Below are 21681 nucleotides of genomic sequence, written 5' to 3' on the forward strand. Positions count from 1 at the left end.
AGAACATATTTTGATCACATGAAGACAACTTTTGAGGTGCAATTCCGCCTGAGTTGCCACCACAGCCTCTGATGACTTAAGAGGATTAACATTATCATGTCTGCACCTGAGTCACCTGTCAACAGCTGGGGCCATTCATGTGTCACCTTGCTTTGTGTACCTCTGTGTAGGACACTGCATTTGGGCTTTGCATCTTGTTTCCTGAGGTTTTAGAAAAGGGCAAAAATCAGGAGAGAAAGAAAGAGCCCCTGGAAGACTTTAGGTGACACAGGGACATCCGCCTGTACTCAGGGAAACTGTCTGAGACATCACATCATGACCACCTGCAGGCTCTCTGGCTACCTGTGGGGACAGCATGTCTCTGTGCCTCAGTGGAGGGATAGTGGTCCATAGGTACTTAGCCATGATGACCTTGTCTGGCATGAACTCTTGCCTGGTACCGTTTCTTCCTCAAACTTCAGCCCCAAAGGCCCCTCTTCTGAACCTCCCTAACTCTGCCCCCGGCCCCCCGGTATTCTGTAAGCTACCTTCTGGTTCATCCAGTGAGCTCTGTCGCCTCCCATGTGCCTCACGGGAGCCTTGTGAGTAGTGTGGGGAAGGACGGTTTCCTTTACACTGCAATGGGAACAGAGGGTGGCTTCCCGCAGGTGATGAACCGCCTCACATCCCTGGAAAGATCACTCTACTCGCTATGTAATGAAGATTAGAAGCTGGATGCCGGTGGGAGCCTCGGACCAGATTGGTGGCTGAGGGCATGATATGAAGTCACATTGGAGGGCCCCCAAGACATTGGTGCAATGGGAACTAAGCCCCAGAAATAGATGTTATCTTGACCTTGATGGTGAAGAACAAGGCCATGAGAGGAGCAGGAAAGGGCAGGGAGGGGCTTGCAGCATGATTCTCTGATACTAAGGGAGGAGCCACCATGCTCGCTGAAGCCCGACTTCTACAAGAGCTGATTCTGGATTGATTTCCCAGTAGACATTTAAGGGTGGTAAAGGACATAAAATAGATTCAATAAAGAAAGTATAAAATGTAATGTGAAACCCCACAGCATCCTCCTCCAATGCCGACTCTAACTGTATGTAAGTTTATTATGAGGAAGGAGGCTGTGGGTCTGGCTGCTTTTGCTGACCGATGCTTTTATTTACAAGGTTTTCATAATAATGTTTATAAATTGTTTAAATCCCTTTAAGGAACAAGAAAGAAAGAAAAACTTCCCAAGCAGGCCTTAAAGAAATGGAAGCTGAAAGAAATTTGGTGGTGTGTTTGTTACTGTTTTCTAAGCATAAACTTGGCACTTGAAACTGTGTAAACAAAATAAATAATTTAAGTTCCTGCCTATTTTGTCTGTTTAATACTTAAAACGACTAACCAGGGGCAGTGCCTTCCCTGTCCCATGGGCGTGGGGAGCTTCCGTGACAGGATACAGTTGAACGGAATACCCCCAGTGACTCCCTTCCTTTCTTCACAGGGTACCCAAAGCAGAGGACCTCAGCTCCTCGAAATGAGTTCCCACCCAAGCCTGACCTGCAGGCCCGGGAGGCGGAGCGGCAGCTGGCCCAGCGACTGCGGGACAGGTGTGAGTGGCAGGCCAGGCAGCTGGGTCTGGCTCGAAGGGAGCTGAAGAAAGCCATCCAAGGCTTCGATGCCCTGGCTGTGTCTACTAAGCATTTCTTTGGAAAGGTGAGGCTGTGTCTGTGAATGTTTACAGTCTTCTTCACTCTTTGAGTGCTTGAACTAACGATGGGCGTTGGGAAGTGTGTGTGGTATTAGGGTTTGGGGCTAGAGTGGAGGCTTGTTGGTCCTGTGGAATCTCCTGCAGCATTCTAAGAATATTCCAGGAGCCCAGAACTCGCTGGGGGGAAAAAAAAAAAACTAGTCTAAAAAGAAGTATAAGTCACCTTGATTACCAAAGAGAAAGGTGGGCCAAAAAAGGAAGAAGAGGAAATACAGAGGACTTGAAGAGCACACATTGCTGCTGAGGGGAAATGCACCCAGGCAGGCCTGAGGGGCGTCCTCCTCTGAGCCCTACAGCATGGGCTCTAGAGGGCGCTCTCCTGATCACTGCTTCTCTAGAAATGCAGAATGCTGGTTCCTTATCAGAGGAGGACTGGCGTCAGCTGGATGCCAAGGTTGTGCCTGAGGGTGAGAGGGAGGGTTTACTTTGGAGATTTGAAAATGATGCCTATCCTTGGGGGGGCGGGGGGGGGGGGTGGAAGGCAGGGAACGGGGTGGGTGATTGGGCAGGTGAGTGAAATGTCTTATGCTGACTGGCTCTCTCAGGAACTACTCTATGGGAATGGAGGCAGTCATGAATTCTTTTTCGAGGCCCCCCTTCCGCAGTCCCTGGGCTACCACATTTCAATGGGAGGTTTTGGAGGATCGGCCACACTCAAACCCTAGCAACCCAACCGGTGAGCGCTCTGAGCTCCCATTTGTGGGCCTCGTGGTGCCTAGAAACAGGGAGATGTAAAAGTGCTGTATCAGTGCCTCCCCAGGAAGAAGGGGAAGTGCCTACCTCTCTAGCTAATTTCAGGTCAGTAAAACAGGACATTAAGTCCCGTGGTGTACAGCACTTCTTCCTTGGTCACCTGAGCTGCACCTTACAGGGGTTCTGTGCCCTTCTGTCCCCTCCCTGCCCCCGTGTGCAGAAACCCAACCTGCTCGTTGTTCTCTCAGTCTTTTTGTTTGTTTGTTTGCTGAAAGCTGTTAGCACAGTCACCTGCCAATCTGTTGTTTGGGGGGGAGGGATGGCCAGCATCATGGATAGCTGCTCAAATTCATTTGTACCAAGATTCCAGCCTCTTCCCCAACGAAGAACTGTCACACCAGCAACGAATGATCAGTTTAGATTCCCCATGTTTTGGACTGGTGGTTTTGGTGTCAACAAAGAGTTAACAAGTATCTACAGTCTATCCCTACACGAAGGATAAAAAGTTACAAATGCATCTTTGAGATTTCGTGTCTCAAAGCCATGACGATAAAAAGTTACAAATGCATCTTTGAGATTTCGTGTCTCAAAGCCATGACACTTATAGAATGTTTGTCCTACAGAAGGAATGGATAGTTTCCCTTTGCTTGGATACAGACTTTTCATGGGCTGCCAAGTCTTCAATAGAAAAGGAAATAAGGTGTGTGCTGAACCTTGTAGCTACAGCTACACTGTGACACTACCTGCCTAGGCTCCTCTTTGCTGAGCTGGGTAGCTACAGTTACATTGTGACACTACCTACCTAGGCTCCTCTTTGCTGAGCTGGGTAGCTACAGTTACACTGTGACACTACCTGCCTATGACCCACGTGGCTTCCTCAGTGTGGCACCAAAGCCTTGATGATTGTTTCCTATGGTCACATCCCAGGGCACTGGTCGATTCTTTGAAAAGTTAAACCTTATGATACCATAGCAAGTAAGAAGCCGATGTGCCAGAATTAAGGCTCCACCCGCATAGTTTTGCAGTTCTCTGCTTCAGAAAACCTCTTTGCTGACCACAAGTTGCTTTCTTCCATGGCATGCACAAGGCTGTTCAGTTAGACACCCAGTAGGGCTATCCCCACATAGCCCATAGCCTGCTGAGCTGCAAAGTATAGTGGAACGGAGAGACACCATGCTGACCAGTGGAAATGCTAACCGTGCCTCTGGGAACCTAAACAGGACCCTGTTCTCTCTCTCTCTCTCTCTCTCTCTCTCTCTCTCTCTGTGTGTGTGTGTGTGTGTGTGTGTGTGTGTGTGTGTGTGTGTGTGTGCCATTATCCCTGATGGGAACAGCAGCTTCATCCTCGTGTGTGGCCTTCCTGCTGCATGCCTCTGGGCACCTCTCCACTTCTGATAGGATGGATGCTGCTTCTTTGTAAGGCCATCGTGCAGATGTAGTGAATTGATGGGTAAAGGCACTTCATGGGAATACTTTGGAATGGTCTTCTGTGAGAGCAAGGAAAAACACTTTATGGGTCCTGCTCTCAGTAGGGATTAGACATGTATGATGTGCGGGCAGTGGACACTAATCCTGGCCACTTAGCTCTCATTACACAGGTCGTATGTCCCTGGTTTGACGTTTGAAATATGAAATTTTCCAACAGCTGAAACCTTTTGAGGACTGACAGGGCACAAGTGTGAAATCCCACACTGGAGCTTCTAAGACTGGCTTCACCTTTAAAATATTGTATAAACTTACCTCTATCTTATGCTAAGAGAGTGAATAAGAATCTTAAATGCATCTCCTGTTCAGACTTGGATCCCATCCCGAAGAAAACTCACGTACGCTATAAAAACATTCCCAGTTCTAAAGCCAAAAAGGAACTATTTCCATCCCCTATCATTTTGGAAGAGGGATACTGTCTCTTTACATACAGCGGTGGTTTGGCTGGTCTAGTGAGTTCAGTTGCTGTCGTCAATTTTTCCTGAGTGTTGAATGTATCTTGAAGGGCATACTGGAAATTCATCTCATCACTGGGAACAGCGGAGCTCAGATAGACCCCCCCCCCCCCGTCCTGGCAGAATCGTGGTGAAAATTGTCAGCTCTGATAGCCTCAGCCCAGAGCCCAGGGATTCTGAAACGCCACACTTAGGTGCCAACATAGCCTCACACCTGCCTGACCTAACAGCTCTGTCCCTGCAGCCAGTCATGTTCCTCAACAGGCAAAGCAGACCTGACAAAAAAGGAGAGAAAAAAAGCAAAAAAAAAAAAAAAAAAAAAAAACAAAAAACAAACAAACAAACAAACAAACAAACAAAAAAAAACAACAACAACAACAACCCCAAAACGCCATGGTTGCAAACCTCCAGGGATGTGGTGATGAGTGTGACCCTACTGGGCTCACTTCCCAGGGTCTCACTGACAAGCTGGAATCCTTTGCTTGTTGTTCATCCAAATGCTACCCTGCAGCACCCTCTGGTGGTAAGTTCGTGAAATAGCACAGACAGTGGTCCTTACAGAATGTTTCACATTCTTAAGCATGTGGCCTTGTTTGTTTTCATTTTGTTTGTTTGTTTGTTTAGATTTTTCGAGGCAGAGTTTCTCTGTATAGTCCTGTCTGTCCTGGAACTCACTCTGTAGACCAGGCTGGCCTCGAACTCAGAAATCCGCCTGCCTCTCTGCTTCCCAAGTGCTGGGATTAAAGGCGTGCGCCACCACACCTGGCTTCCATTTTATTTTTAATACAATGCATTATATTGACTCAATATCTTAGTATTTGGTTTTCTTTTATAGTTAGCTCCAAATGTGGTGGTAGACTGTGACTTTTGCTTGTTAGTTCTTATAGATTAGGCAGAAAAGGCGTGGGAGTTGATGCCAGTGACGTGTCTCTGTGGGTCTTCCATGTTTGTTATTACTGAATACCTGAGGCAATTCTGAGATGTATACCGGAGAAGAAAACACTCATGTCACAAGCCAGGGAGTAAAAGGAGAAAGAAGAAGGCCCACGGTCTGGCTCCGGGGAACCACAATACCTCTAGGCCTTTGCCATCACAAAGGATCCTCCACCGCCCCACAGTGCCCCATAGTTCTCCAGTCTGCAGCAAAGCTCAACCGTTAGCATTCTGTCTAAGCTCCACTCCACAGTTACCTGGCAACATCCAGGCAGGCCTGACCCACTATAAAAGGGGCTGCGTGCCCCATCCTCCCTCTCTTGCTCTCTTGTTCCCCCCCTCCCCATTCCTTTCCCTCTCTCTCCATGTGCTCATGGCTATGGCCTGCCTCTACTTCCCTACTCTCTCTCTCTCTCTCTCTCTCTCTCTCTCTCTGCCTTTCTCTGCCTCTATTTCCCTCTTAACTCCCCTCCCTATGACCTGAATAAACTCTATTTTATACTATACCGTCATGTGGCTGGTCCCTCAGGGGGAAGGGATGCCTTGGCATGGGACACCTCCTTCCCCCACACCTCACCACAGTCCCATAGAACATATCCCTTACCTCTTTATCTTTTTATAAACACATCACCAACCATAACTCATTTTTCTCTAAGCTAGTTCCAAAGAATATAATAATGTCATTGCATTTACTGTCTTTTATTATGGAAACAGACTCTTGTTTTTCTCTCTTTAAGATTTATTCTCTCATGCATTACGTATCAACTGCAGTGAAAATGAACTCTAAATACAAAAGAGGGGAAGGAACAAAAACTTAAATCCCCATAGTTATATTTAAAATCTATTAGTATTCTACTCTCCTAATTTTGTGTATTTTTTTTAAGATTTATTTGTGTATGAGTGCTCTATCTGCATGTACGCTCCACTGCCAGAAGAGGGCGTCAGATCCCATTATAGATGGTTGTGAGCCACCATGTGGGTGCAGGGAACTGAACTCAGGATCTCTAGAAGAGCAGTTAGTGCTCTTAACCACTGAGCCATCTCTCCAGCCCAGATTTGTATGTTGTTTTTAATATATTTCACCTGGCACAGCGGAGGCTCTTGGGCTACTGCCTCTGCCATGTGATGGAGCCCATGGGCGACTTGGAAATTTTGAAAGTAGGCAGGGCTCACAGGTAACAGCTGAGCCCCTGTTGACTGACTGCCGGTCAATGCCTGAGAGTCTGGAGATGTTGTTCCAACCCTCACCGAATTCTTCCAGCTGTTATAGCTATCATCCTTGTGTGACATTTGGGAAAACTGAGGGAGATGCACGTCTCTAAGGACAACATAATGAGAACAAAGTGAAGCCAACAGTCTTTGCACCGTATATTAATGTCCCTTCCCCTACCAGCCCTCCCCGTGCTTCCCTGTACGTGAGACAGGGGGCAGAGGAAACATAATCACAAACAGTGAGGTAGTTATTAAAATCTGGATAGTTACACCTGATGCTCACCGGAAATGCCCTAAGGCCATTTTGTCCCGTTGCCCTTAAAACAGACCAAGTGAGATACAGTGTTCCGAGGAGTCCTTGGGAATGGGGCGGGGGTGTGCAGGGGTCGGAGAGCCACAAGATCTGGGATGAGTGTAGAGGGAAGCCGAGCAGACTTGTCTGCCTCCCAGGTAGAGGGATCCCCTCCCTTTTTCCAAGCTCTTGGTGAATCATTGCTAACTTCGGAATACAGTTCTCACCTTGGGCGCTGTTTGAAAGCACAGCACCCCTCGGTGAGGACCGCTGGCTCCTCTTGGAGGAGCCTCCCTTGTGTCTTCATTAAGGCCTCACAACACCTGCTCCTCTCTCCAGTCTTCAGTCGGGCAAAAGGGAGAAGATGGAGGAATCCTTCCCCTGCAAGCAAGTGTTTGCTAGCTCTCGCTGTTCCGGGCAGTGGGATTTTAAATTAGGGCTTCATCAGATGAGCGACTCTGAAGGCAAGAGAGAAGGTGTATTCCACCAGCGGAAGGACATCCTGTACCAGGGGCTCCTCCCTCCCTCTCCCCATTGTGTGCTCCCGCGGAAACAGAAGCAGCCGGATGCTTGTGGGTCCTTCAGCCCTGGATCTGGCACCACAATGCTTTGCACCTTCCACCTTGTTAACAGCCATTATCTTCTCGTTCTTTAATTTGCCCCAAGTAGCCAAACCCTGAAAGATTCGGAATGTGAGTAGTTCTAGTTTGGTTGGCCTGTCTGACATCCGCGCTGACAATGGCAGAGAGCATTGTGGGAGCTTTTAGCGAAGTGGTCCACGCGGGCAAATTGATGACTGCCTGATGCAGCAATGCAGGAGGCCTGTGTCCTACCTGTGTCATAGAAGACCCCTGCAGTGAGGTGCCTTCTTTTCCTCTTAGACCTCTAGCTTAGAGGAAGCTCACAGTGTGATCTTCAGATACTAAAACATTCCCTAAGTCCAGAGGTAAAAATCCCCCTAAAAGACTCCGGTCCTGAGATGTCCATCAGCACAACAGGAAAATAAGTCAAGAGCAGGGCCCCTCTGCCCTGCTTAAGAAGACCCTCTGTCCCATGCTTGTTGTAACCCAATGTTAATATGGATAGGGAAAACCTCACAGTAAGATAAGAATTAATACCCGACCACAGTAAACACCAGTTGCCTCCATCAGTTCATCTCTTATGCGTTGTTCATTCTTCCAATGAGATGATGTCCTTTTTAGCACAGACGAACACTGTGTGGGGAGAAAACTGGAGTGTGTGCCTTTCAGATCACCTGGGATGAAGAACTGGGTACTGTAGACCGGCCAGAGTGTGGCAGGGCACACAGTCGCAGGCTGTTCCACCCAACCTTTGGGCATTCGTAGCTTCTACAACTCTAGAGTCACTGGAAATTCTTTTATTTTTTCTAATTAATTTACTGTATTGTTTGTATATGTGTTTGCCTGGACTTTGTAAATGCACCATGTGTGTTTGCCCAGTGCTCTCAGAAGTCAGAAGAGGGTATCGGATCCCCTGGAGCTGGAGTTAGAGAGGTTTATAAATCTCTGTGTGGGTGCTGGGAATCAAACCTGGGTCCTCTGCAAGAGAAGCCAGTTGATCCTGACTGCTGAGCCATCTCTCCAGCCCTGGGAATTGCTCTTTAGATAAGCTAAGTATTGAAAACTCCATGAAAGGAAAACAAGTTAAAGTAATAACCCACGTTTTATAAACAAATATCTGCTAAGGAGATTCACACTTCTGCCTTGGTTCTAAAACATGTTTTCTGTGAGGAATGGGCACACTGGCTTTCCTAGAATTTGATTTTTCTGGAAACCGGGCTGCTAACAGTCTAATTTCAGTTTGGTATTTTAGTACAGGAGAACAACTGACTGTGTAACTTCAGGGACAGCTTGAGCGAGGGAGCTGTCAGGTCTAGGGATCTGGGATGTAGGCCTATCCTACTATCTGTGAGGCTCAGACAGGAAGATTGCCAGGGTTCAAAGCCAGTGGAGCTACACAGTGAGCTAGAGAGGGAGAGCTTGTCCCACAAGGTACAATACATGTCACCAGCAGGTAGCTAAACACCAGTCATGAGAGAAGCAAACTCCAGGGAGTTCCGTGGGCACGCTCATCTAGAACTGACATAAGAAGGAAAGCCGGGTGTGGTGGCTCACACCTTTAATCCCAGCACTTGGGAGGCAGATTTCTGAGTTTGAGGCCAGCCTGGTCTACAAAGTGAGTTCCAGGACAGCCAGGGCTACACAGAGAAACCCTTGTCTCGACCCTCCCCCCCCCCAAAAAAAAAGAGGAGGAAAGAGTTGGTCCCGGAGTGTACACAGAAGACCCAGGAGAAGCCGGGACAGGTTCTTAAGAGCCATGTCTGATCCCCACACGGGACCCAGGGTGTGAGCAAAGTCCTAAGGAGAAAGGAAACATGGGGAAGGTTGAGAAAACAGGCGACCCTATCCTTGAGGAGAGAAGGGTTCCAGCCCAGGTTCCATTTATTGGGTAAAAGGATACAGAATAAGGAAGTGGCTAGAATTTTGTGTTTGAGAGCCGGGTGGAACAAAGTGGAAAGAGTTACTAAGTTTCCCTGGCTCCTTAAAAGCTTGCAGCAGAACTAAGCTGTCCATTCAGAACTAAGCCTGAGAGACGCAGCAACGGCGCCACCTAGTGGGCACTGTCTACAACTGAACGCCTGTGCTCCGAAAACTCACATCAGGGTTACCTTTTTTGTCAAAGGAATTGTAGAGAGCAAGAGAGTGTTTTCTCTGTAGTCACTGACCGCGGGACACAGACCTGCTTATCCCACAAACTTAATTGTAACTAAGTTTCAAATAGGAAACACACAGATTTTTTTTCTTCTTTCCTCTTGATCCTGATAATCAAATCACTAAGACAGCAAGATGTATGGGCATCACATGCCGTTCACCTAGGGGTCACTTTGTGAAAGCAGTTATGTATTGCACAAACCTGCAATCAGATGACCCACACCTGTAAATCCAGTATCCGGAGAGAAAAAAGGCAAGAGATGGAAGACAGGTCAAAGAGGTTAATTCCGCTATATCAATAACCACTTTAAATGAGAATAGCTTGAACCCCAAAAGACACGGGTAGTCAGAAGTTATTTAATGAATCCAACTATATGGTAACTGCAAGAACCTCAGTTTAAATATAAAAATCAGTAAAGGGGTGAGAAAGGTATACTATGCTAGCACTGTTAAAGAAGAGGCAGAATAGATATATAATTTAATATATTTTTAAGTCTTCAAGAATTTCATACAGTGCCATTTGATCATTTACCTAGGTACACAGGTTGACAATAAGCTGATGTCACAGATTTTGTCCACTTTATATGAGCCTAGGAGGAGAGAGTCCCAATTGAGGGGTTTCCACCATCAGATTGGTCTGTGGACAGGTATGGGGAACATTTTCTTAATTGCCAATTGATGCGAGAGGCCCAGCCTACTCTGGGGGGTGCCATCCCTAGGCAGATGAGCCTGGGATCTATAAAGAAGGTAGCCGAAAACGCTTAGAGAAAACAAACCATTGGGCAGCATTTCCCCATGGCCTCTGATTTAGTTCCTGCCTTGGCTTTCCTTGGTGACAGACTGTGATGTGGATGTGTAAGCCAAGTAAACCCTTTCCATCCATCCCGTGCTGGGTTTGGAGGGCATTTATCACAGCAACAGGAACCTAACTAGAGCAAATGCCTTAAAACCAGGAAGACTCAGGACACATCTCAGCACTTCAATGAGAAAATGTCCATTCTCCAAGAACTCGGAGAAGGTGTGAAGCTGGCTGCTGGTATTGCAGGCTGGCTCTACTGAGCTCCAGGGACCTGTGTACATACATAATGTTCAGTTAGTGTAGACCCAGAGCCATGCTGCTCCAAACTAGGTACTCTGCTTTTAAACGTGTCTCCTGTGCAGGGGGAAGGGAATCAGAAGCCCCAGTGTGTACTGGGCTCACAGCTCAGCCCTTTGTAATGTGTTTGAGTATTATTTCATGTAATCTTCATGATGAAGGTATTTCGATCCCCGGCTTATGGATAACTTGGCTACCTTTTCATCAAGTCATGTCCTGTGTATTATTTTAGTCATTGTGCATTTATCAGATGCCTGCTAGGCCTCAGAGTGATAAAATGGAAATGACACAGTGTCTCTTTTAAGAAAGGCACAACCCCACGTAACACTCACAGAGCTCCTCATCCAACTCCCCCTGCAATGCTGGAAGGTAAGCAGGAAGCCAGGGATGCTGCCACGGGACAGGCAACCATAGGGGAGGAGGCTTTTACTTGACTGAAGCCAGTAAACAGGTGTCTTAGGGTGTTTTGTTTTGTTTTGTTTTGTTTTTCGAGACAGGGTTTCTCTGTGTAGCCCTGGCTGTCCTGGAACTCACTTTGTAGACCAGGCTGGCCTCGAACTCAGAAATCCACCTGCCTCTGCCTTCCAAGTGCTGGGATTAAAGGCGTGCGCCACCACCACCCGGCTTGTCTTAGGGTTTTATTGCTGTGAACAGACACCATGACCAAGTCAACAACTTTAAAGGACAACACTTAATCGGGGCTGGCTTACAGGTTCAGAGGGTCAGTCCATTATCATCATGGCAGGAAGCATGGCGTTGTGCAGGCAGACTTGGAGCTGAAGGACCAGAGAGTTCTACATCTTGATCCTTCAGAAGGAGACTCTCTTCTGCAGGCCGATAGGAGGAGGCTCTTTGCTGCACTGGCTGGAGCTTGAGCATAGGACCTCAAAGCCCATGGTGACACTTGCAGAATATCAGATCCTGGGACTGAGGCAAGTGACTGTGATGTGGAGAGAATAGTGAACATCTTGATGATAGAACTGAAGTACCTATGACTTTGCAGCGTGCCAGACTCCTGCATAGACACCAGCAGTCTTGACTTGGGATAGCGTTTTGGCTTGCAGAATGCTAAAGAGATTGTGTTTTCTGTGCTAAGCGAGAGAGATGCTTGGGTATGGGGAGATGGCCCGGTGCTTGAGAACATGTCCCACTCTTGCACAGACCTTGAGCTCCGTTCCCAGCACCTACATCAGGTGGCTCACAACTTCGTCAGTTCCAGGGAATCTAGCGCCCTCTTCTGGCTTCCATGGGCACTGCACTCACATTCACAAATCCATTCACAGACACACCTACAGGCTCGGGATTTAAAATACTTTTTGATCTTTAAAGAAAAGAAAGAGAGAGGTGCCAAGGAGAACTCCCTTCTATCCATGAAGAGAAAAGGAAATTGGGGTATCTGAGGAGAAAGGGGAATAAGGTTTGAGTAGGGAGCAGGGAACTGTCCTAATCTGGGGTCTTCAAAAACATCGAGATTTGATGAATTCTTCTGAAAAAAAAAATATCTTGAGATACCAAGGATCTGGGATGGTCATAATGCACTTTGTTGTTTTGAAGAAACTAAGGGTTTAGAAAAAAAATGATAGTAAGAGAGACTGGATAGACCTCGGTGGTAGAGATTTGCTGAGCATGTGCAAACCCATGAATTCTAACTCCAGCACACCACACACACACACACACACACACACACACACACACAGAGCTACTGGAGAACATGAGTTGGAATTAAAAGTGAAAATGGATATTGGTGAAGAACCAAGTCTAAAAAAATAAAAGTTGGGACTTGGAATACAGGGAGCTGATGGGAAAGTCAGCAGGCGGTTTGGGAAAATGAGGTATGTAATCTTTGTGTCTTAGGTTTGCATTGCTGTGAAGAGACACCATGACCAAGGCAACTCTTATAAAGAATAACATTTAACTGGGGCTGGCTTACAGTTTCAGAGGTTCAGTCCATTCATGACCAGAAGCATGGCAGCATGTAGGCAGACATGGTGCTGGAGAACCCAAGAGTTCTACATCTTGATCTGAAAGCAGCCAGGAGGAGGCTCTCTTCCACACTGGATGGAGCTTAGGAGAAGACCTCAAAACCCACCCACAGTGACATACTTCCTCTAACAGGACCCTGCCTCCTCCAATAAAGCCACGCCCCCTCCAGTAAGGCCATGTCTCCTCCAGTAAGGTTACAATCCCTCCAATAAGGTCACAATCCCTCCAAAAAGGTCACGCCTCCTCCAATAAGGCCACACCCCTCCAGTAAGGCCATGCCTCCTCCAATAAGGTTACAATCCCTCCAATAAGGTCACAATCCCTCCAAAAAGGTCACGCCTCCTCCAATAAGGCCACACCCCTCCAGTAAGGCCATGCCTCCTCCAGTAAGGCCACACCTCTTCCAATAAGGTCACACCTCCTCCAATAAGGCCACACCTCCTCCAGTAAGGCCACACCTCCTTCAATAAGGCCATACCTCCTCCAATAAGGTCACACCTCCTCCAGTAAGGCCATACCTCCTCCAATAAGGTCACACCTCCTTCGATAAGGCCATGCCTCCTCCAGTAAGGCCACACCTCTTCCAATAAGGTCACACCTCCTCCAGTAAGGCCACACCTCCTCAATAAGGCCACACTTCCTCCAGTAAGGCCACACCTCCTTCAATAAGGCCATACCTCCTCCAATAAGGTCACACCTCCTCCAATAAGGCCACACCTCCTCCAGTAAGGCCATACCTCCTCCAATAAGGTCACACCTCCTTCGATAAGGCCATGCCTCCTCCAGTAAGGCCACACTTCCTAATAGTGCCACTTCTCATGGGTCAAGCATATTCAAACCACCACACTTGGTGCCAACATGGATGGCCATGGCAGTGCTTGCCCACAGGCCACTGTTGCTAAGGAGTATTAGTGGGAGAGGTTTAGAGTTTCCCATTTCCGTCTACAGCCAGACACAGTTCCTCCACATGAAGTCCATGAGATGATTTCAGTCTTATGGTGACTAGAATAGTGAGGAAGCCCAAGTCCATAATGAGGAATGTTCAGGAAAAGATGAATCATTGGCAAAAGAAAGGGGAGGCAAGTCCACGCTTGATCGGAAACCCGAAGATTTGCCTACTGACCGAGAAAACCTTGTCAAAGGGACAGGAGGCAGTGTCTTCTGTAGTCCACCTAGTTCGGCTAAAGGATTTGTTGCAGCTTATTCCTGCATGGTACAGTGTGGAGGAACAAATGAGTGGAATCATGGACTGAATAAGTTCTCAACCTGTGCGTTATGGGGGTTGAATAACCCTGCCACAGAGGCCACTTGTCTGATATCCTGCATATCAGACACGTACGATTCATAACAGTATCAAGTTTACAGTTATGAAGTAACAATGAAAATAGTTTTATGATTGGGGGTCACCACAACATGAGGAACCGTATTAAGGGGTCCCGGCATTAAGAAAGTTGAGGACTATTGGTCTACACCATAAAAATAGCCTGCTTCTTGCTTTGCCAAAAACCAGTGGCTGACCCCAGATTCTTATAGGACCTTAGTGTCACTACATGTTACAAATACTTTGAATAGATCACTTATTTGACATGGTGTCTATTGCTTTGAACTTGCAGAACCGGATGCAGAATGTGGACTGGGTTCTAGCACACGAGGCCTCAGAGCTGGGACAGACAGCTAAGAGTGTGAGAGGGTCTTTCAGATGGCCGAAGAGAAGCCAGTGCCCAGAGGCGCTGGTGTAACTGTGGATGCACAGTTGGGAAGTGGCATCTGGCTCTCCTCTGTTCCCTCTGCCCCACTATTTCTTGTGTTTATAAGTATTTGCCTGCATATATTTCTGTGAGCCATGTGCATGTAGTGCTTGAGGAAGCCAGAAGAGGGCGCCGGATTCCCTGGAACAGAAGCCATAGACCATTGTAAGGTGCTGGGAATTGAATCTGCATTCTTTACAAGGGTGCTCTAGCCAGTGGCGCTCTTAACTCTTAACTTCTGAGCCACCTGAGTCTCCAGCACCCACCTTCACTGTTCCTTATAAGGAAGAATAGCAGCAGCACCCCAACCTCTCTTGCGGTACCCCTTTGGAGAGACAGCCTCCGGCTTCTGGCATGTTGGCATCAGAATGACCAACAAGACCCTGATGCTGGACACTCCTTACTCTCAGTTGGGAGACGATGGTTTTCAAGGTGTGAATGCACTCCTGCTGTGGTGAGTTTGTCTTGCTATCTGAACTGTCATGTCTTACACTGGCTTCATCTTTGTAGAGAGCAGTTTCAAGGTGCAGATTTCCCAGGAAGAAGGGGATCCCTGCACCCGCATCCATCCCTCTGCAGGTTGCTCTGATCCAGCGAGTTGTGACGTGATGTCCTCATTAGCTTCCGTGTCTGATGGCTTACTTATTCTCCTAGAGAGAATGCATGTGAGGAAATGAGTTCATGGACGCTCAACCTTCACCAGTGAGGAAGGAACAAATGGAGTTTATGTGTTAACAAATAGCTTCCCCACACTGGGGAAGAACTGTGACCCTCTGTGTCTGTGGGCTCTTCCAGAAAAATCAACATTGATTTTTGAGAGAATTGGTGAAGAAAAGAGGGGGCGTGGAACAATCCCAAATTAGCCTCTGTGGCTGGAGAGTCCTTTCGGCAGCCAGTGAAATGCAACTGGAGTCCTAAAAGGACAGGCATCTGGGATGCTGTCCAGATTCAGTAGGAGCCGGTACCCAGGGGCAGAAAGCAGAGAGCAGCAGCAGGAAGTAATTATAGGGCAACAGAGGAGCCTGGACACAATGGACGTGACATCTGTAATTGTGACAAGGGAAAGGTGCAGAGGGTTAAATCCCCTAGCTCTGTGAACAGGAAGGATTTGATACCATGTAGGTAAATACTGCTATGCGTGCAGCACATACCATGAGCTCGCTCTGTCCATCCCAGGCTCTGGACAGGTGCTAATCACACAGTGTTTCCTGTTAACCCTGCCCTGGTCACAGTCACTGCCTTACTTAGACAAATGAGTTCCTTTGGCTAAAGTAACTGGAGCAGGGCTTGGAGCTGAGGCAGGGATGCTAACACTGGGGTCTGTGTTCTCCGTGACATTCTGCAGCCGTCTAGTGATCAGAACCGGGACTGAAACTTAGTCCGGGAGCGTAAGAAGAGACCCAGTAGAGAAAGTACAGGATGGAAGAGCAGAAACCCAGCTCAGTCAGGCCTTCTCACCAGCACACAGCATCTTCTGTTTCAATGCCCTTTGTCTGTAAAATTAGTCCATTATGAGGGAAGCTCGAGATAACCCAGGGAAATGGCTTGAAATACTGTCGCTCCATAGAGATGATTGTCTATCCCAACTCCATCCAGTTCCTGCTCTGAGCTGAAACTATTCAGGGCTGATACAGCACAGAGCCACCAGACCATCCTTTGCACCCTCTCAAGAGGGGGTTGATCAGGTCACAGGTGCCAGTGTAAAAAGCAATATTGGGGAGCGTGGCTCTCTCTGGGCAGTGGTCTATGTGCAGAGTAGGGAGAAAGGGGTCCTGGAGAAGCATTGCCAGGAGGTCAAGGCAAAGAAAAAAACCAACCCACTACAGTGGGAAGGGTTGTGACATCTCTGTGGAACGGGAAAGCACCTTAGAAAAGTAGGTGGAGCCCTGGGCTGGAGAGTGGAGGTCGAGGAAGCAGGGCCAGCCTTAGAACATGCACCAGGATGGGAAGTGATAGGTCCTCTCCGACAATGAAATGAGCCAGTTCAAGCCAGATTGGAGTCTATAAAGGCAGGGCTATTGGGAAGCATTTCTCAGGTGGGTTCTCTGGTTCCAAGCAAGGAGGCCAGGGAAGTCACCATGGGTGGGAGGCAGGGTGGGGGTAGGGGTGGGAAAGAGTGGGAGAGAAAAGTTGTTTGTCCAGGGTCTGAATCCCAACAGGGAGGCTGGGTGCTAAGAGCAGAAGAGAAGCCTCTGAGTGCAGGGTGCCCTGAGCAGCCATGCATCTGGACAGCATCTGACAGAACCCAGAAGGGACCCATGGCAGGAGCCTGCATGGCTGCAGTTGCAGGGCCTGGACCCAAGTAGGGGTATGGAGATGGGGAGCGTAGAGATGGGGGTGTGTGGAGATGGGGGGGGCGTGGGGATGGGGGCATGGAGATGGGAGCATGGAGATGTGGGACGTGGAGATGGGGGGTGTTGGTGGGTGGGTGGAGAGATGTTTGGGAAAAATAAGTTGGGTAGGTATGGGGATGTGCTCAGAGGAAAGGAGCAAAAGGAAGAGACCTGATCTCTGCATCCATCAGAGAGACACCACACACGGAAGTAGAAACAGTGGAAAATTAGACTCCGGAACACTGTTATTTGGGCTCCTGGGGTGCTTGCTCTGAGATGCAGGACATGAAGTCAGGTGAATAGTGCCGGTGCCCTTAAAACCACCAGCCAGCATGTTTCACCTGCCATGGCGTCTGGAAAAGACTGAGTCCCCGCCGTGGCCCCTCACAGGCCACGTGTCACAAAGACCTCATTAAGTCAAGCCATAGCATGCGAGCAGAAAGCAGATTCCCCCCAACCGAGGGCACACTCTAAATGATTGACAACACCTCCTGGCAAAGGGCAGTCTCAAGGAAGAGAGGCCTGGCTGGGTAGAGTCAGATGGAAGGGAAGACAGCAACCCAATATCCTGAGTAAGAAAACAGTTGGGAGGCTGGGCTGTGCCAGGAGGCAGTGGGGTGTAGACTGACTGACTGCTGTGGTGTATCAATGGGTAAAGTTGACTCTATGAGATTAGCCATGAATGCAGACATTTGTTCTTGGGTTGGAGAGATGGCTCAGCAGTTAAGAGCACTCATTGTTCTTACAGAGGACCTGGGTTCACTTTCCAGTGCCCACATGAAGGCTCACAACTCCATAACTCAAGTTCCATGGAATCCAATGCCCCTTCTGTCCTTCATGGGCACTAAGCATGATACATACACACCCATGCATATGTACAGGTAAAAACTCATACAAGTAAAATAATGTAAATCTAAAAACAGAAACGATGGTTTGGCTTCCTATTTCATTGGCTTGTTTTGCTCTCATCCCAGACAGACAGATCATGGCAGATGGTAATCATATGTCCAAGTGACATGAAAATTGTGTGCATCTCTCACTGCCCACCCTATGGAGGGCAGTCAAAGGAACATTGTTAAGTAGATGTAAGTGCCTAAAGGAAAGGGGGAAAACGCATCTAATTTGATTCTGTTTTGGGGATACTGTAACAAAATACTTGAGCCTGGATAACTTATAATGAAGATAAATGTTTCTATCAGTTTTGAAGGCTGAGATATCAGGGTGATGGTGTTAGTGTCTCACATGGGCATTTTATTGAAGAACACAGGGAGGCCAAAAGACAACCTACCTTGGAGGACCTTTTATCACATGAATCCACTATGACCTAAACACCACCCACCTCCCAATGCAGTTGAGTTGTGGATTAAGTTTGCAATATTTGAATTTGGGGGGCATCAAGTTCAAACCAGAGTAGACTTTTTCATACTCGGAGGTGTCAGCATAGCCACCTGGGTGCCCTGCTGCCAGAGAGGATAAGGGAGGAGCGGGAGGGAGCACCATAAGAGAGAATGAGTGAATGGCTCCAGAGAAGATGCCTGCAGGTCTCAGTAATCATTGCCGCTCTCTGTCATTCAGGGAAGGCTTATTTTGATTGACAGCTTCAGAAGTTTCTGGCTGTTGTGTGTTGCTGTGGTGTCTGTGATGTGGGAACACATCATGACAGAGAAAGCTTGTTGAAGCCAGTGGCTTAGCTCATGTCTGCCAGAAAGCAAAAGGAAGCAAGGGACTAGACTCCAATATCTGGTCAGCCTCTCACCAAGGCTCCATCCCTTAAAATGTCTACTGCCTCCCCAGTAGCACTCTGCTGGTTAGTTATTGTCAACTTGATACAGAGTCTGAGAAGAGGGAGCCCCAAGTAAGGAGCAGCTTCCCTCCAGACATGACCGTGGGGCGTTTTCTTAATGATTGATGTGAGAGCATCTCATTGTGGGTAGCACCACCGCTGGGAGGTGATCTTGGGCTGCATAAGAAAGCAGGCAGAGCAAGCCATGAGGAGCAGGTGAGTAAGCAGCATCCTCCACAGCCTCTGCATCAGCTCCTGCCTCCAGGTTCCTGCCTTGAGCTCCTGCCTTGTCTTCCTTCCAAGTACCCCCACCCCCACCCCCACCCCCAAGCTGCTTTTGGTCAGTGTTTTATCACAGCAACAGAAACCAAATTAAGACAAGCACCATGGGCTAGAGGGGAAACCTTCAACACTCAGACAAAGGGCTTTTGAGTCTGACACTGTATCCCTCCGCGCAGGGAATTCTTCATCCTGGGCTTCCACTTTGTATCCCTGCCCTGTCAGCCCCACCATCTAATTTCCCCTCTATAAGATGACAGAAACAGCTCTGGTCTGTGTTTTAGATCCACACAAAGGTGCTTACACTTGGGTAGAGGGAGTGTACACTCCCCTGGAACACCCAGCAAGGGCTGTGCTGATGAAGGGGTTCCATCTTCTCTGTCTGCAAGAAGGAAAGGAGCCCCAGCCCCCAGGAGGCCCGGAAGCTTCCGGGTCCCTCAGTTTGGCACCAGCCATCCTGCAGAGCCACACACTGCCCGCTTACAGAGAAAACAGTGGTTCTAAACGTCCTTGCATTGGGGCAACTTCCTCATGAGAAACACACGTACTTCAGGGGCAGATCTGAGGCTCATCTTCAAACAACGTGACCTACATTGTATATAATTAAACCTGGAAAGGGGGTAGAGTTTGAAAAATGCTTTTAAGCTAATGAACATTTTCGGTGTATGTCTTTTTTTTTTTTATTACATCATGGGAAAAATCCCCAAAGTAAAAGGGGAAAATTACTGGGTGTATTTATAAAGCATCTCCTTTGTGTGAATATATTCTATGAGCGGAAACGTACCAGGCGAAGAGACAGTTTTTCTTCCAGTGGAAAAAAGGTCTTCCTAACAAAATGAAGCAACACTGAGTTACATTTCTTTGTTCCTGCCAGAGGGAGGAAGCTCTGCCCACAGCCCTGCCCGAGTTGTCTGAACTTAGTAAATTACCATCACTTGGTAAGATACACCAGCTTTCTGTGACCCGGGATCTGACCTGTTCCTTTCGTTCTATCTGGAAGGCAATAGCTTTGTCAAGATACTGTAATGTGTGCTTTTTAGGTTCTGCATGCTGTTTCAGAACACATAACATATCAAATGTGGTGGTGGTGGGGTCATATATGATATCACAAGCCCCTTAAAAACTTTCTGGATGCCCCAGAAGCTTGGGGATTATAATAAAGACACACACACACACACACACACACACACACACACACCCCTTTTTCCTAGCAGTAACTGTGTTCTGCATGGTTTGTTCCTCTTAAGCCCTGACAATTGAGGACTTGAGGACCCTGCAGAGGTGCTGACATCTTGCTGGGGGCATCTTGTAAACAGCCAGGGCTTCCAAGAGACACAGCCTTGTCAGAGGCTGGGAGATCAAATGTGGCAGCTCCCAGCCCCAGCTCCAACCCCAGCTCCAACCCTGGCCCCAGCTCCAGCCCCAGTTTCGGTCCCAGCTCCAGTTCCAGCTCCAGCTCCAGCCCCACCCCAACTCCAGCACTGGCCCCAACCCCAGCCCCAGCCCAGGCCCCAGCCATTTATGCTGTCTCCATTTAAGCCCCTTGCCAGTGACAGATATTTCTAGCTGACAAAAGACCCGAATCTCTTGCTCTAATAATGTTGGTAACCTAAAAATATCTAGCTGAAACAATACAGTTGGGGGCTGCCCTACTGGTGCTAAGATTCATTTAAACCCTTTTCCTAGTTAGAGACATCTAAGTCTTAGTCCTCTTCAGGGATTCCTGGTGGCAGGGGCACTACCCTGGGCCCCAGGGTCCAGCAGGGAACAAGATCAAACACAGACGTTGAGGTCACTGCTTGTGGCTGTGAGAGACAATCTCAGGGGCCTCCTAGGACAGTTTGCAGATGTGACCACCAGTGTGAGACACACCATGTTATGCCATCATGTTCTCCTGGGGGTCACCCAGAAGGCCTCATCTTGTGTCACTGCCTCTGTGGCTGTAGAGTATCCTCTGGAGACAGTTTCTGCTTCCTGGGTGGTAACAGGTGCCCAAGATGTCCTTGTGGTCTAACTTGCCCAGGCAGAGCAGATGGTCCAAAAACAGATGTGCCAGGCATAACTAAGAGGGTTGTACTGGTTTGTTTTGTGTGTCAACTTGGCACAAACTGGAGTTATCACAGAGAAAGGAGCCTCCCTTAAGGAAATGCCTCCATGAGATCCAGCTGTAAGGCATTTTCTCAATTAGTGATCTAGGGGGAAAGGCCCATTGTGGGTGGTGCCATCTCTGGGCTGGTAGTCTTGGGTTCTATAAGAGAGCAGTCTGAGCGAGCCAGGGGAAGCAAGTCAGTAAGGAACATCCCTCCATGGCCTCTGCATCAGCTCCTGCTTCCTGACCTGCTTGAGTTCCAGTCCTGACTTCTTTTGGTGATGAACAGCAATGTGGAAGTGTAAGCTGAATAAACCCTTTTCTCCCCAACTTGCTTCTGGGTCCTGATGTTTGTGCAGGAATAGAAACCCTGACTAAGACAAGGGTCCTTAGTGCTTGCTTTGTTGGCATTTTCTTATTGTCTTATCCTTCAGAAACAGGCAGGGCTAGAGAGTTCTTTTAGCCTTTCCCCAGTCCCACGACATCCCCACAGTGGTCCAGCGTGGTCCCAGTATTCTCCATCACTGTCGCTAGAGCCCTCTGGCCACTGATGGCTGTTTATCCTCCTAAGGTTTAGGCATGGAAGCATGCCTTAGTGCAAAGCTGCTGTGTGCCAGGTGAATCCACGTAGAAGCATCAGGACCCAGAGAGCCACCCTGTAGTTTAGAAAGATGCTTAGCCCTCTGGAAAGAGAGAGAGGGTCACCTGCTCTTCCTCATCAAACCTTTCCTGGTACCCTGACACGTCAGGCAGGGTGAATGCCAACCCCTCCTCCTCAGGCACAGAGCCCATCTCAGTGAAGAAGAAATTCATAAGGCCTGGCCTGG

The 21681-nt window shown here is 48.2% G+C and overlaps 1 protein-coding gene across 1 annotated transcript in view; it reads left to right on the forward strand.

Annotated features, from left to right (window-relative positions):
- The window catches only part of Mtus2 (microtubule associated scaffold protein 2), a 355323-nt gene that overhangs the window by 276280 nt on the left and 57362 nt on the right, over positions 1–21681 (forward strand). The window contains exon 7 of the mRNA XM_029477860.2: positions 1475–1686. Within this exon, the coding sequence (XP_029333720.1) occupies positions 1475–1686 (212 nt within the window). The remainder of the gene's footprint in view (positions 1–1474; positions 1687–21681) is intronic.

The sequence above is a fragment of the Mus caroli genome, unplaced genomic scaffold (assembly GCF_978045245.1).
Source record: "Mus caroli unplaced genomic scaffold, Mus_caroli_1 scaffold_4, whole genome shotgun sequence".
Classification (NCBI taxonomy): domain Eukaryota; kingdom Metazoa; phylum Chordata; class Mammalia; order Rodentia; family Muridae; genus Mus; species Mus caroli.